This window comes from Chionomys nivalis, chromosome 7 (genome assembly GCF_950005125.1).
Source record: "Chionomys nivalis chromosome 7, mChiNiv1.1, whole genome shotgun sequence".
NCBI lineage: Eukaryota > Metazoa > Chordata > Mammalia > Rodentia > Cricetidae > Chionomys > Chionomys nivalis.
Window position 1 is genome coordinate 67,273,122 of NC_080092.1, and position 17,304 is coordinate 67,290,425.

At 40.3% G+C, this 17,304-nt stretch overlaps 1 protein-coding gene and 1 non-coding gene across 2 annotated transcripts in view; both read right to left on the minus strand.

The window, feature by feature from the left end:
- Positions 1 to 17,304, minus strand: part of Vmp1 (vacuole membrane protein 1) — a 101,051-nt gene that overhangs the window by 21,346 nt on the left and 62,401 nt on the right. Inside the window, exons 8-9 of the mRNA XM_057775544.1 lie at positions 8,131 to 8,211; positions 3,135 to 3,251 (exon numbers count right to left, since the gene is read on the minus strand). Coding sequence (XP_057631527.1) covers positions 3,135 to 3,251; positions 8,131 to 8,211 — 198 coding nt within the window. The remainder of the gene's footprint in view (positions 1 to 3,134; positions 3,252 to 8,130; positions 8,212 to 17,304) is intronic.
- LOC130878904 (U1 spliceosomal RNA) lies at positions 10,213 to 10,374 on the minus strand. The gene has a single exon (XR_009057517.1). It is a non-coding gene; the product is annotated as a U1 spliceosomal RNA (small nuclear RNA).

Below are 17,304 nucleotides of genomic sequence, written 5' to 3' on the forward strand. Positions count from 1 at the left end.
AAACTTCAACTTCCAGAGCTTGTTTTGAATCCCAGGTCTTAAGGCAAGCCTTTTTGTTCTAAACGTAAGCTTGTTCTCTGTGAGACCTGCAAAACTACCTCATACCTGCCATTGGTCTGATAAACAGCAGGCAGTAAACCATTCATTTTGCTTAATCATATCTGTAACTTTGTTAAGACAAGGCAAAAGAAAGAACACTGGAAAGGACACGCAGCTTGACCTGGGTTCAAGTTCTAGCTGTCGGCATTCTCATAGACATGTATTACTTATTAGCCACTCTAAGTATGACGATTGTACTCAGAGCATTTCCTTCTCAAAATTCCACTGAGTATGAGGAATTTAATTTCCATTAAAGTATGAGGTACAACATTAAAAAATATGAACTGGTTTGGCTGGGCGGTGGTGGTGCACGCCTTTAATCCCAGCACTTGGGAGGCAGAGGCAAGCAGATCTCTGTGAGTTCGAGGCCAGCCTGGTCTACAGAGCTAGTTCCAGGACAGGCTCCAAAGCCACAGAGAAACCCTGTCTCGAAAAACCAAAAAAAAAAAAAAAAAAAAAAAAAAAAAGAACTGGCTAGTATATCTTAGAAGAAAAGCTGTGCATATATATATCGATAGACAAGTGCTCAGCATTAAAACTTTACAATAATTTTCTTTACGGGTGTGGCCCCTGGTAGGTCTACCATGCTCAAAGGAAAGGAAAGGCCATATATTGATGAGTACATGGGCAGTACAAATTGACATGATGAATTAAAAATTAAAAAGCACAAAATTTTTAAAGAACTAATAAAAAAGAAACACGCAATAAAAATTTATGATAGTATAAAGAAAGTTACTTTACTATAGAAGAGTAAAATAAGACAGATACAAATTTACAAATTATGGGGCTGGAGAGATGACTCAGTAGTTAAGAGCTCTTGTTGTTGGTCATGAAGAGGCCTGGAGTTTGGTTTCACAGGACAGCCTCTTTCAGCCTCATTGTGCACCAGGCATATACACATATGATCTATCTATCTATCTATCTATCTATCTATCTATCTATCTATCTATCTATCTATCTATCTATCTATGATCTATATATGTATACATATATATAATGCAAGTAAAGCATTCAAACACAAAACAAAAGAGACTACAACTCAAACTGTTAAAAGTAAGAACTGAAATGACTGGCACTTCTGTACTTACAACTCAAAAAGCTATGTTAGCATTCTTTATCCCCCACACAAAAAAGGAGAGAAAAACCATCTTGAGAAATGTTACAAAATACTACTATTCATTAAACTATTTTTTTTTTTTTTTTTGGTTTTTCGAGACAGGGTTTCTCTGTAGCTTTGGAGCCTGTCCTGGAACTAGCTCTTGTAGACCAGGCTGGCCTCGAACTCCCAGAGATCCACCTGCCTCTGCCTCCCGAGTGCTGGGATTAAAGGCGTGCGCCACCACCGCCCGGCTCATTAAACTATTTTATTCTTACATTTTTCATATAGTGATTATATTTTAAGCACATTAAGTAGCACTGCAGTATTAAAAAAAAACTGTGTTCACTGAACTAAACATTTTTTGGGAGGGTTTATAACCCCTGTAGCCTGAATCCTGGAACTCACTCTAGACCAAGTTGGCCTCAGACTCAGAGGATCCGACTGCCTCTGCCTCCTGAGTGCTGGGATAAAAAGTGTGTGCCACCGCACATGACACTGATCTAAACATTTACTACAAGTGGGAAGAAATAAATGCCTCGAAGTAGGAAAAAGATATCCTTGATAGTTGAGTGATCATTTGGACAGCAGAAGATAGACTCAATAAACCTCAAAGGCATGTCACTGTCATCAGTATCCCTACCCCTTTTTGAGACAGGGTCTAGCTATCTCTGGCTGGCTTGGAACTAGATATATAGACCAGGCTGGTCCCGAGCTGACGGAGTGCAGGTGTTAAAGGCATGAACAAATACGCCTGGCACTCCTCCCTCCTTTTAAAAATTTTATTTATTTGTTTATGGGAGTTTTACCTGCATGCATGTATGTGAACTACGTGCATTCAGTGTCCACTGAGGCCAGAAAATGTCAGATCTCCTGAGATTAGAGCTATACATAGTTAGTAGCCATGTGGGTACTGTAAAATGAACCAGGGTCCCCTGGAAGAGCAGTCAGTGCTCTTAACTGCTGAATCATCTCCCCAGCCCCTCATCCTCCCTTTTAAGAACCAGAGCCATGGAAGTGTTAGGAAGAATCAATGAGGATAAATTTTTATTTTCAGAGACATCATTCCACTGTTCCTAACTTTCTTTTAGTAAATTCTTATTTGTTGTAAACCACACTGATTAAAAACACATTCTTTACAGGTTAATTTTTATCAGTGAGAATTACCTTTAGATGAGAGAAATCACAGTCCAAGACATAATCATTTTTCTCTCAATTAGGTTCTTAGTCTTTTTTTTTTTTTTTTTCTTTTTTCTGGTTTTTCGAGACAGGGTTTCTCTGTGGCTTTAGAGCCTGTCTTGGAACTAGCTCTTGTAGACCAGGCTGGCCTCGAACTTACAGAGATCCGCCTGCCTCTGCCTCCCGAGTGCTGGGATTAAAGGCGTGCGCCACCACCGCCCGGCTTTAGTCTTTTTTGATTTGTGTATCTTAAAGATGAAGCTAAGAGTGGCTTTGGGGGCTAGCAGAGTCTCACTTCCCTAACCACACAGGCAGCATTTCCTCATCTCCTCAGTTACCCCTCCCTTCCCCACACTAACCTCTGTCTGGTTTTCGGTAAAGGGTATTGGTGCCGAGAGGAAGTGCCACATAGAGTATGTGACAGAAAATAAGAATCAATGAAAGATGGCGCGGCACCCTTTCATGTGGTGGTCAGGAAGGAAACTACAGCTTTTTGACTGTGTAGAGGAAAATGATGCATTTTCTCACATGAGAATACTACTTTTGATAGGTTTTAGATAGTTTCATGGAACAAAAAAATAAAGCAAAAAGGAAAAAGGAGAAAGAGGAGGAGGAAGAGGAAGAAGAAAAAACAAGGAAATTCACATATTTCTATAATTACGAGCTCTATTATCTAAGAAAGCAACTAACTGATAGAAGCAGGAACTAAAAGTGCCTTGGTTCCATCAAGATCATTAAGCATTGACTCAGCTATAATTACCTGGATATGCATTTTAATGATTGCTTTTCCAATCAGGGTTGCACCAAAGAAGGTCCAAAACGGTACAAGGAAGTGTCCGCATGTTATTCCAGCCAGGTCAAACAGGGGATTTGGAATCTGGGTGGGGGGGGAGGGAGGGAGAGAAAAACAAAACAAAACTTTCATACGTAATTCAAGGAAAACTTTAATTTGGTATGTGTTTGGTATGTGGTACTCTGCTTTAATCAGTACTTACCATGTGACACACAGAACGTTCCCTGGTCAATGCAAGACAACATATGAGCACTCTGACACCAAAAGAGGGTGTCAGGTACTATTTTTTTTTTTTCAAAGATTTTATTTATTTATTATGTATACAACATTCTGCCTCCATGGATGCCTGCAGGCCAGAGGGCTCCAGATCTCATTACAGATGGTTGTGAGCCACCATGTGGTTGCTGGGAATTGAACTCAGGTCCTCCGGAAGAACAGTCACTGCTCTTAACCGCTGAGCCATCTCTCCAGCCCCCTCAGGTACTATTAAGATGGTTGTGAGCCGGCCGGGCGGTGGTGGCGCACGCCTTTAATCCCAGCACTTGGGAGGCAGAGGCAGGCGGATCTCTGTGAGTTCGAGACCAGCCTGGTCTACAGAGCTAGTTCCAAGACAGGCTCCAAAGCCACAGAAACCCTGTCTCGAAAAACCAAAAAAAAAAAAAAAAAAAAAAAAAAAAATGATGGTTGTGAGCCACAATGTGGGTGCTGGGAATTGAACTCAGGACCTCTGGAAGAGCAGTCAGTGTTCTTAACTGCTGAGCCCCCTCTCCAGCACAACTGGGTAGGAATTCTAACATGAGTCCCTAAACTGGGTCTCATTCATAGTAGACTGTCATTCTTGTTGGGGAATACTATTTTAAGGTGTGTGACTTTTGTTTATGATGCATTTGATTAACTCTGTGAAGCTATGTCACTTTGCCACACTTAATGAGTTTAATAAAGACCTGAATGGCCAATAACGAGGCAGGAGCACGGATGAGCGGGGCTGGCAGGCAGAGAGGATATATAGAAAGAGAAAGATGCAGCAGTGAGGAACAAGGAAAGGAGGACACTAGGGGCCAGACACTCAGCCAGCCATGGAGTAAGATATACAGAGGTAAGAAAAGGAAAAAGATGACAAGAAACAAGCTGAGCTCAGGCTGGGCATCCCTAACTAAGAATAAGCCTGTGGCCGGGCGGTGGTGGCGCACGCCTTTAATCCCAGCACTTGGGAGGCAGAGGCAGGCGGATCTCTGTGAGTTCGAGACCAGCCTGGTCTACAAGAGCTAGTTCCAGGACAGGCTCCAAAACCACAGAGAAACCCTGTGTGTGTGATTTATTTGGGAGCTGGGTGGTAGGCCCTGCAAAAGCCAAAAGAGTAAGAGCAAAACCAACCAACAACACATTCTATAAGATCACAGCAAACTAAGCCGCACACTAACACAGTTTTTAACAAACAATAAATGGATAAACCCATGGATCTGTAGAAATTTAATTCCTTTCAGTAGACTTCTGCTCATTTGGTGGCTCTTTTCTATGGGAAGGAATGAAGGTAAGTCTTAACATTATTGAAGATAGCCAGGCGGTGGTGGCACACGCCTTTAATCCCAGCAGTCGGGAGGAAGAGGCAGGTGGATCTCTGTGAGTTCGAGACCAGCCTGGTCTTCAGAGTGAGTTCCAGGACAGGCTCCAAAGCTACAGAGAAACCCTGTCTCGAAAAACAAAAACAAAATTATTGAAGATTTGTAAGTAAATTCTTACCCCAAACACAATGATCTAGAAGTGCTCATATAGTCAGTGAATATTATGTTAAATCCATAATAACATTTATTGATGGTTTTTTTTTTTTACATTTAAAAAGTCATTGTTAGCTGCTGGTGCCATATGCCTGTAACTGTAGCATTTGAGTTAAAAAAATAAGATCTTGTCTCAAAAAATAATTCATTATTTGTATTTTATTTTAAGAAAGCCTAAGGCTTGTGGCCATGTGGAGATGTGAAAGCACGCCGGTGCAGCTGTTTGGAATACTCTGTCCCAGACAAAGGAGTGATTCACAGTAAATACCTTTCTAAACATTCCCACAGCCGGGCGGTGGTGGCGCACGCCTTTAATCCCAGCACTCGGGAGGCAGAGGCAGGCGGATCTCTGTGAGTTTGAGGCCAGCCTGGTCTACAGAGCTAGTTCCAGGACAGGCTCCAAAGCTACAGAGAAACCCTGTCTCGAAGAAAAAAAAAACCAAAACCAAAAAAAAAAAGCAAGGTGGTTGTGGTCTGTGCTTTTAATCCCACCACTTGGGAGGCAGAGGAAGGCAAATCTCTGTGAGTTCAAGGACAGTCTGGTCTACAGGGCAAGTTCCAGGACAAGTTCCAAAGCTACACCGTGTCTTGAAAAATCAAAACAAACTAATAAATTATCCCTTTAATCTTAATTAAAAACATCTTAGAAAAAAATTTCTAGGCAGTCAAACTCATCTTTAAACTTATGTTAACTCTTATCTGTACATAATTAAGAGAATGTCTAGAATGGAGGAGTGAATTTCCAACACACAGTTACAAATGAGTACCAATAAAGTTCATTTTCCCCAGGAATACTGAGACAACTTTTACCAAGTGTTCTGGCTAGTTAGGTTTTTCCAAGCAGTTTGCCTTACCAATACACCTAACCCCATATGAATCTATTACATTTATTTTGCAGAGAAAAATGTTTAGACAGAATAAAGCATTTCCCCTACAAAAAAGCTCTGAACTCAGGCACTCTAGCTCTCAGCTTGTTCTCTTGGCCTCCAATCAAGAACATTATCATCCAATAGGCTCCTCAGTACCATAGTATTTTTCACTTAACACAGTATCTTCCTTCTTTTCTTCTATCTCTTTCTGTCTCTCTGCCCCCCCCCCCCCCACAGCTGTCCTGGAACACACTCTGTAGATCAAGCTAGCCTTGATCTCAGAGATGCACCTGTGTCTGCATTGAGACGCAGGGCTAAAAGTGTGTACCACCATGCCAGGCTAAACTTTTAAAGATTTGAGACAGGATCTTTCTATGGACCTCTGGAACTCAGTATATAGACCAGGCTGGCCTAAACTCACAGAGATTTGCCTTCTTCTGCTTCCCAAATTTGGAGTTTAAAAAGCAAGACCACCACACCTGGCCTCTAATACTGTATTTCAACTGTCTCTACTCAACTGTTCTTACCTTTGAGATAGCAAACACCTTTCCTTTCTCCTCCTTTCTTTCATCCGTTAATTTTTGGCCTATGCTATGTGAACACTCTATCATGTAAGTACATACCAGTAACATTTACTACTTTGGTTCTTGAGGTTATTGTTTTGATTGACAGAGTCTTCTGTGTAGTCTTGGCTGTTCTGTAACTCACCTTTACTTGGATTCTGGGGGTTGAGCTCAGGCCACAAGTGCCTTTACTTACTTATTCAATCATCTCATCAACTCACAAGCTGCTTTAGGAGATAAAGCCTCACGTATTCTAGGTGTAACCTTCAAGCCTGCTACGTCACCAAGGAAGACCCTGAACTTCTGATCCTCCTGTTTCCACTCCTCAGCTATAGCTGGGCTATAGCTGTGCTCCACATCTGGTTTGTCACAGATCAAAGTGCCATTTTGTATTTGTCGTATCATTGTTGATGGAGGAGTTACTTTCATTTAATAAAAAAAACTGCCTTGGCCCATATATAGGCCAGCCCTTAGGTGGGTGGAGTAAACAGACAAAATGCTGGGAAAAAAAAGCCGAGTAAGGAGTCGCCATAATTCTTCCACTCCAGACAGACACAGGTTAAGATCTTTCCTGATAAGCCAGCTCATGGTACTACACAAAATATTAAAAATGGATTAGATCAATATGTAAGAGCTAACCAATAAGAGGCTGGAACTAATGGGCCAATTATGGCGACTCCTTATTTGGCTTTTTTTTCCCAGCATTTTGTCTGTTTACTCCACCCACCTAAGGGCTGGCCTATATATGGGCCAAGGCAGTTTTTTTATTAAACGAAAGTAACTCCTCCATCACATTGTGATAGAAGGAAGTACACTATGAAAACTTCTAGTGTTTCCAGGATCAACATCAGTAATTTAGGCACATGGACATTTTGGTTTAAGTGTGAGTGTGCGAGTGTGTGTGTATATCAGGGACTGTCTGACTCCATTTCCCATCTTACCACTGTTGAGATTATAGGTACATGACACTACCTTGACTTTTTATGATTCTGACAACTGAATTCCTCTTTCTTCCAAAACAATGGCAACAATCTAAATAGGAGGTAAGATGTCTTAAGTCATGTTTATATTTATATGAATCTTCCTGTTAATACTCAAAACTCTGGAAAAAGACTTATCTAATTCATTATTAATTCTTTGGAGGAATAATAGATTTTATTTCTTTTGTTCTCGCTGAATCAAGTCTTTCAGATCTGAACTCATTATTGCATAATGAAATGCTTGAAGTCAATAAACAAGACTGTGAACCTGTCCAATGCAAATAAGCTCAATTAATATAGTCAGCAAAAGTGATAGCAGCTGGGTATAGTTGGGCACACCTTTAATTGTAAAATGGATGATTTCTGTGAGTTCCAGCCAGGACTACATTATAAGATTCTGTTTTCAAAAGAAAACAAACAAACAAGAAACAAAACAAAAACAAAAAAATTGTACAAACAACATTTCTGTTCATTCAGGAGTGTGTCTTTAAAAACAAACTGAGTTGCTGGAGGGATGGCTCGGAGTTCCCAGTTCAGTCTCCAGCACACACATGGAGGCTCACAACTGTCTGTCACTCTAGCTCCAGAGGATCTGACCCTCTTCTGACCTTAGCAGGTACGAGGAATAAATGTGGTACATGGACATATTTACAGGAACACAAAACACTCATACACACACACACAAAACAAATTGATCAAAATATATTCACATCATTTAGTGAGATTTATATATGATTAATTAATTAATATATAATAATTAAATATAATCTACTTACAGAAGCACAGGCCAAAATTCCAAAAAATCCAACTTTCTGTACTAGGTTTTGAACTGCCAGTTTTGCCCGTGATGCAAAGTCCTGTGAAAACAAAGATTTAAAACATATCATTCAAGCTGGGCGGTGGTGGTGCATGCCTTTAATCCCAGCACTCGGAGGTCTCTGTGAGTTCGAGACCAGCCTGGTCTACAAGAGCTAGTTCCAGGACAGGCTCCAAAGCTACAGAGAAGCCCTGTCTTAAAACAACAACAACAAACAACAGCCGGGCGGTGGTGGCGCACGCCTTTAATCCCAGCACTCGGGAGGCAGAGGCAGGCGGATCTCTGGGAGTTTGAGGCCAGCCTGGTCTACAAGAGCTAGTTCCAGGACAGGCTCCAAAACCACAGAGAAACCCTGTCTCGAAAAACCAAAAAAAAAAAAAAAAAAAAGAAAGTATCATTCATGTTTCTATTTGTGATTTTGTGTGTACATATACACAAGTGTCTCTTTGAGTGCCAAGACTAAAGAAATGTACTTCCACATCTGGTTCATACTGATTTATTGAAGGAGCAGCAAGTTTCATGGGAAAACATACAAACAATTCTTCACAAAGTTTCACACTCTTAAAGTCTTTCTACATTTAAGAATGAATTTCTGTATCTCTGGGGTTCTCTCTAGATGCTGTAAAGATGAACAGAATATTGTAAATCACATGTCCCAAATCCTTCTGTTGGAAACCCTGGCTTACCCTATCTTTTTCTTCTCCCTTTTATAACTTGACAGATTTAATGTCCAAATAACAGCATGGTAGAAAGCCAGAATTTCTCAAGACAATGAACACATCGAGGCCTAAACTAGTCATTTTGAAATACTTCATTGTTGTACCATGCTACAGAATTCTGGAAGCTATTCCTTTTGCCCTATTGTACCTATCATCTCTTCATTTCTCACTCCCCATGCCCAAGAGAAAATGTGGTCACTATACTTCTTTGTACTTAGGTCCTCATACTTCCTCACTGAGCCATCTTCCAAGCCACACCAATAAAGGTTTAAAGGATTTATTTTTAATTTTGAGTAGTCTTAATGATCAAACCATGGCCCTTAGTGCTCTACAACTGTAATATCCCAGATTTAAAATTCAATTGGAACATCAATCATTCTTTTACTTCCCCACATGTTCTACACCATAAATGTAATTTTGCTTCCTGTTTGCCATATAGGTTAAAAGTCATGTATTCATTTGAGACAGGGTTTCAATGTATAACCCTGGCTGGCCTGGGACTTGCAGAGATCACCGTGCCTCTATCTCTTCAACGCTAGGATTAAAAGCATATATAACCAAGCCTAACGTGTTTTTTGTTTTGTTTTTATCGTTGTTGTAAGTTATTTATCTTTTCTCCCCTCCCTCCCTCCCTCCCTCCCTCCCTCCCTCCCTCCCTCCCTCCCTCCCTCTCTCTCTCTTTTTAAGACAGGGTTTCTCTGTGTAGTTTTGGTGCCTGTCCTGGAACTAGCTCTTGTAGACCAGGCTGGCCTCGAACTCACAGAGATCCACCTGCCTCTGCCTTCCGAGTGCTGGGATTAAAGGCGTTCACCACCACCTGGCAGTTATTTGCCTTTTTTTTTTTTGAAAAAAACTTTACAGCTATTTGCTTTTTTCTTTCTTTTTATATTTATTTATTTATTATGCATACAATATTCTGTCTGTGTGTATACCTGCAGGCCAGAGAGGGTACCAGACCCCATTACAGATGGTTGTGAGCCACCATGTGGTTGCTGGGAATTGAACTCAGGACCTTTGGAAGAGCAGGCAATGCTCTTAACCTGAGCAATCTCTCCAGTCCCCAGCTATTTGCTTTTTATATTTTAAAATGTATTCATTTTATTTTATGTGTATGGGTCTTTTTGTCTGTACATTGAAACTGTATCATGTGCATTCAGGGTGCCTGCAGGGCCAGAGGAGTAACAGGTGGTCCATCATGTGGATTTGAGGAAATAAACCTGAGTCCTGTATAAGAGTAGCCAGGGCTTTTAACCACAGAGCCATCTCTCCAGCCCTTAGTACTTTTATAATTTATACAATTTTTTTAAAAATAAATTTTCATTCAGATGAAAGTACAAACGCAGTCCCCCACTACCATATATTTTGCAGTTGAGTTTCCTCCATTTTGGGAACTCGCAGGGGTCAGCACACCTGGAGTGCAATGGAGACACCTGGTCCCGGGAAAACCACCTTTGTGATCATGGTGTCCCTAGCTGGTTAAGTACTGTGTATAAGGCGACAGTTCTCTTCATGTTGATTTTAGAGTAATGCTGCCCATGTATTTTTAACTTGCCTTTAAAACATCAAGTGAGAGATCTTACTCTATGTGCGTTATTCGGCAATTAACTCACTGTGAAAACCCAGAAGCGCCACTAACACCACCAGAAAACCCCTGGGTTCCTAAAGCTTTACAGCAGCTCCTGAACATTTCCAACAAAGTTGCTGTCTTTTATTTCAAGTACAATGAATAAGTCAAATGAAATATGTACCAGTAATATTTTTTTAAATAAAAACAGAAGGGAAAGATTACCAAAGAAACTTGTATATTAGGCATTCAATGGTCCAGTTAAATATAAAAGGAAATGAGCATTTCATTTTAATAATTTTGTAGTATTTATGGGAAAAATATGGAGAGTTCAATTTGATTACTTAATTGTCATTTTATTAAAAAATCTGTACAACAAAAAAACCTTTTTATAGTTTCACTTCTCTGTATTCACATTTCATAACCTTTATCTATTTCATAATTTAAGAGCCTGCAAGGACATGGTCATTCTCTAGCTCTACTTAAATAAATAACACACATTCGCAATTTTCTGGTTTTCTCAGTTACAAACCAAATATAAGGAAAGTTCCATTTCCTAGCCCCACCCATAGTGACCATGCATCTATCCAATTGCACTTTTTTTTTTTTGGTTTTTCGAGACAGAGTTTCTCTGTGGTTTTGGAGCCTGTCCTGGAACTAACTCTTATAGACCAGGCTGGTCTCGAACTCACAGAGAGCAATTGCACTTTTGAAACAACTAAAGATATGAGCCACAAATTCTCCAATGCTGCAAGAAAACAAAGGAGAAAAAAAAAAGACTGCTATTTCTCTCAGAGGCTTCAAGAATAGAGAGAAAAGGAAACAGAGTTTTAAAGTATGTACAATACTGCTGCTCTGTACTTCTTTTTTTCTTTTTTTTTTTTTTTTCTTTTTTTTGATTTTTCGAGACAGGGTTTCTCTGTGGTTTTGGAGCCTGTCCTGGAACTAGCTCTTGTAGACCAGGCTGGCCTCGAACTCCCAAGTGCTGGGATTAAAGGCGTGCGCCACCACCGCCTGGCATGCTCTGTACTTCTTATAAGAAAGGAATCTAGGACTATCAGAGAAGAGAAACTACAGAGCTGATTATCACTAGCTTGCAAAATGCTAATCTTTGACTCTAACATTTTAAGTATAAATAAATTAAATAATATTTATCTTTAAACAGTAACAGCGAACTTTTTTTTTTGTTTTTGGTTTTTTCGAGACAGGGTTTCTCTGTGGCTTTGGAGCCTGTCCTGAAACTAGCTCTGTAGACCAGGCTGGTCTAGAACTCACAGAGATCCGCCTGCCTCTGCCTCCCGAGTGCTTAACAGCGAACTTTTTATCACATGGAAAGACCTCTTTATTTATTAACTGTTTTGGTTTGCTTGGAAGTTGCTCTGCAGACCAGCCTGGCATAGAATCCACAGTAATCCACCTGTTTCCGCCTCTGCCCTTCAGTATGATTAAGAGAGCCGGGCGGTGGTGGTGCGCGCCTTTAATTCCAGCACTTGGGAGGTAGAGGCAGGTGGATCTCTGAGGTCAAGGCCAGCCTGGTCTACAAAAACTAGTTCCAGGACAGGCACCAAAGCTACAGAGAAACCTGAAAAAAGAATAAAAAAAAAAAAAAAAAAAGAAAGAAAGAGAGAGCGAGCGAGAGCACACCAGTATGCCCTAGCTGGAAAAGACCTCTTCAAAAGCAGCATTTAAGTGAATATAACGATCCTAGAGGAAAATATTGTATTGTCTTAGAATCTTAAGGAAATCTGAGTAACCTGCTTTCTTTTCTTTTAATTGAATTTTTTATTTTTTTTAAAAGATGTGTGTTCTGCCTAAATGTATGTCAATGCCCCACATGTGTTTCTGGTGCCCATGGACCCTAGCAGGCAGCATTGGATCCTCTGGGACAGGAGTTACAGATGGTGGGTGCTGGGAATTGAACCTGGCCCTCTGTAAGGACAAATGCTCTTAACTGCTGAACCATCTTTCCAGCCTCTTTTTTGTTTTTTAAAGATTTATTATTTTTATTTATGTGTATGTGTGTGTTTCTGCATGTAAATATGTACAAGTGACAGGCCAGAAGAGGTCACTAGCTCCCCTAGAGCTGGAGATACAGTCAGTTGTGAGCCCAATTGATCAGGGTGCTGGGAACTGAACTTGGGTCCCTGGGAAGGGAAGCAAGTGACCTTAACTACTGAACTATCTCTCTAGCCCCTACCCACACTCTTAACTATATAAAGATTATATGCTAAAATGATAATATGCTAAAACTTACTCTGAACTAATAGATCTTGGATCTTCTGATCTTGGATTTAGTATTGAAATAGTTTAAATAGTATTTAAACCACAGAGTTGGCTGGACATAGTGATGCACACCTTTAGAACCAGCACTCAGGGGACAGAGGCAGACACAAACACACACCTAAGTATTAAGGGATGAAAAACTGCAATGAGAAATCTGAAGATCCAGCTGGGCAATGGTGGCACACACCTTTAATCCCAGCACGAGAGCAGCAGAGGTAGAGGATCTCTGTGAGTTCAAGGCCAGCCTGGTCTACACAGCTAGTTCCAGCACAGGCTCCAAAGCTACACAGAGAAACCCTGTCTCGAAAAACTAAAAAAGAAAAGAAAAAAAAAAAAAATTCCGGGAACTTAATCCCCAATGCTAGAGCGTGGCGAGAAGAGATCTCTAATAGGCTCATGTAGCCACTGCAGCCCCGTGATCAGCATTAAACGGGAGTTCCGTCCCCTCCGCACTCTAACATCTTCCCCTTCCCTTTACTCCCTCCAGCCCTTCCTCTATTCCTTCCTTTGTTCTCTCTCAAACTCATGGCCTCTTTTTGACGTTTTACATACACACTCATGTGTATATTCCTAAGGATATAAATACGACCTGCTCAGTCCATATAGTATTACTTGTAGGAATACAATTGCAGAGCTAACCACTTGGTCCTTCCCTCTCTTTTACCAAGTGATATATACTCTAACATATTCTCTGGCAACAAGGAGTTCCTCATATGGTCTATGGCCCATCTGTCTTGAACATCCCAGCCTCCAGAACTATAAGCCAAATAAAGTATTGTTGTGTATAATTTACCCAGTCCGTGTTATTCTGCTCTAGCAGGAGAGAACAGGTTACAATAGTATTTCTACAGATATTTTTTCAGTTACAATATGTAGGCTCTATAATGCAAAGTACAAAGTACATTTTGGGCTATAGCAAAAAATGTACCTAAACCATTGATCAAACCTCAATTTTGCGTATAGTGTGCTTCATGGCATTTCGCCAAAATTACACCTTCAAGTATTATATAAAAATTGATCATTTTTAATTTTCCCTGAAAATAAAATACACATGGAGCCTGTAAGAAAGCTCAGTGGATAAAAGCAATTGTGGCCATGAGACAAGCTACATTTGATTCCCCAGAAGCCAAACGGTGGAAGGAGAAAATCAACTCATGTAACTTGTTTCTGATTGCCACACACGCGTTGTGGCGTGTATGTATCCTCCCTGCTAATAAATAATAAATGTGAAAAAGCGCATTTGAAGATGAATGTGCTGGTAGACATTGTAATCCTGGTATTTAGTGAGACCTTGTTTAGAAAAAGAGTATGTAACCAAATTTACTTTTGTGCAGGTGCTGGGGAGAAGGCTTGGCAGGTAAGAGTACTTGCTGAGCAAACATAAGAGTTTAAATCTCAGGCTATAAAAGCCATGTGAGGCCTCACTGTGGGCTTGCTGCTTACCAGCAAAGTTTAGATTCAGGGAGAGATGCTGTCCAAAAGGAACAAGGCTGAGAGTGGCAGAGCCAGGCCATAAGATGCCCTCCTCTGGCCCAATACATACACAGGGATGTATATATGTCCACACAAATGTATACACACACATTTTTTTTTTTTTTTTTGAGATAGGGTCTTTCTATGTAGCTCTGGCTGTCCTGAATCTTATGTAGTCCACACTGGCCACAAAATCACTGCCTCTGCCTACTGAGTGCCAGGATTAAATGTGTATGATACCATTTCTGGCTCACATAAAATTTCTTTTCAAAACTGCATAACATATACACTATACAAATTGAAAATACATATTTTGGTTGATTTTATAAAAACACACCAATGTTACTTTCCACTGAGTGGAGACAGAACACTACCCCTACCTAAACTGACTCTTTTCACCAGAATAACCCATCCTTTTTACTATTTATTGTGACAGATTCAGCTTTCCCTATTTTTGAGCTTTATATAAACAGGATTATTGCAGTATGTTCTCTTGCAGGTCTGGCTTCTTTAGTTCACTATTAAATACATCTAGTTGTTTGTTTCATGCTATCTATGTGGAATAACCAATTTGCTGAAATTGATATGTGTTACTCTATTGTATGGGTATACCACAATAATGTTAACTAAAACACATACAAAAAAAAAATCAAAGACATGGAGATTCGATAAAGAAACTTGAAATATAGTAACATACTCCCTAATGATAAAGACATACCTTGAGAAAGGCATAATTAGTTAATTCTATCACTATATAATTTGAATATCACCAACTACATTTATATGACATCACCAAGTGATATAATCTTAAACTGTTGGATACGCCATTATGTGGCACACGGCTGCACATGGCTCTGCGTGTGCACAGGCATGTACGCTCGTTCTAGGGGCTGAGTGAGGAATTTCACTGGTGCTGAGACCACGCTCTGCCACTAAAGCACACTCCAACAATTTGTCTGTAGTGCTAGTGATCAAATGGAGGACCTGCACATAGTGTCTCAGTTTAAAACCAGGACAGATGTGTTTTACATTCCAAGATGCAAACTAATAAAAGAAATTCCTAGCATGCCTAGCAAAAAAGCTTCCAGATCTCTCACGCAAAATCAAATACCCTGGCTAATTGAAAGTCAACCCAGATTTGCCATAGGAAATGGGTAATGAGAGTTACTCACTGTCCTTCCTTCCATCTAATTCTGACCTTGAGCCATAACTCCCTTGTGTGTTTAGTAGTTAAAGCACAGAGGGGGCTTTCATTTTCAGCAGTATGGTACTGATGTAAAAACCCATCAGCCATTAGCAAAACCACAGAGCCATATACAGTCAGATCGTCCAAGTTTCAATAAAAGGGAACTTTCTAGAGGCATTTTACAAAAAGGTGTTTGAAATGCAAAACCTGAAAAGAAGTCATTTGTGAGTTAACAAAGGTAACCTAATACTTACCTACTACATATTGTTTCTTTCCTATCCGTACACAGGTGTGGAGATGGAAAGAACAAAGCAAACACAAAGCAAAACCATTCTACTCCAATTTCCAAAGAAAACCTTAACTTACTGTGCTTTCCTACTGACTGGGTTGTATTAACCTCTTATTTTTATTTGAAAATCATATGGTTTCAATTAGAAATGTTTCACCACTAAAACAAACAAAACTTAAAAAAAATAAATTTATCCTGAGAGTTAAGAATATGGCTAGAACACAATTTTAAACATCCACTATTCTCTATTCTTTCTTGTCAGAAACAACTACTCCAGAATTTTCTAGAACATTTTCTCCTGTGTATAAATTGTTGTAGAAGAGTAAGCAGAAAAAAATTACTAGAATCCATGTTGAGAGCCGGGCGATGGTGGCGCACGCCTTTAATCCCAGCACTTGGGAGGCAGAGGCAGGCAGATCTCTGTGAGTTCGAGACCAGCCTGGTCTACAGAGCTAGTTCCAGGACAGGCTCCAAAGCCACAGAGAAACCCTGTCTTGAAAAACAAAACAACAACAACAAAAACAACAACAACAACAAAAAAGAATCCACGTCGAGCATGAGATTCACAACTGCCTGTGACTCCAGTTTCAGAGGATCTAACCCTCCTAGCACCTGAACATGTGTGCATACATACATACATAACTGATTGAAGATGACAAGATTAAATTTAGAAACGAACATCGAAGTCATGTGTGGTGGTAAATGCCTGTAATCCTGGCATAGGGCTAAATTAAACCAAGTCTCAAAAACAAAGCAAGGGCTAGTGAGATGACTCAGTGGGTAAAAGCGCACGCTGCATGAACCTGATAGCCTGAGCTCAGTCCCAGAATCCCACTGGGGAAGGAGAGCTGTCTCTCGCTGCCACACACATGCTGTGGCACACATGTGTCCCAGCCTCCATGAGTAAATAAAAGGAAACTAAAACAAAAAACACACTAAATTAAAAAAAAAAAAAAGCAACCAAACCAAAATCCATAGAACTAGCACACAGAGAAAAGAAACTCAGGAACACACTAGGAATACACCAGGAGCAGACAACCTTCCCAGTGGCTATTCAGTCTGCAGCTTAAATTAAGTCACAACTATATTTCCAGTACCAGAGAATACAAGAGTCAGAAAACCAAGAAAGTGTCAAATCTGGGAATGGAAGCGGCTAAAAGACAAGTTAGCATCAGGTCAACGTTTCTTGAGACAACAAATAAAAGAGGCCATGAAAAATCCCGGCGGCGGCGCATGCTTTTAATCCAAGCACTCGAGAGGCAGGGACACGTGGATGTATGTGATTTTGAGGCTAGCCTGGTCTACAGAGCAAGTTCCAGGACAGGCTCCAAAGTTACAGAGAAGCCCTGTCTTGAAAAACAAAACAAAACAAAGCAAGCAAGCAAGCAAACAATCAAAAAGCAGCCATGAAAAATTCTAATAAATCATGCTGTGTGCTCAAATGACAATTACTGAACATTAATATTTTTAAATTTGGTTTTGCGTGTTTGGGCATGCATGATGTGCCAGGTATCTCTGTTGGGTCCCTGGAACTGGAGTTACAGACAGCTGTAAGTTGCCATGTAGGTGCTGGAAACTGAATCTGTGTCCCTCTGGAAGAGCAGCAAGCACTCTCAACC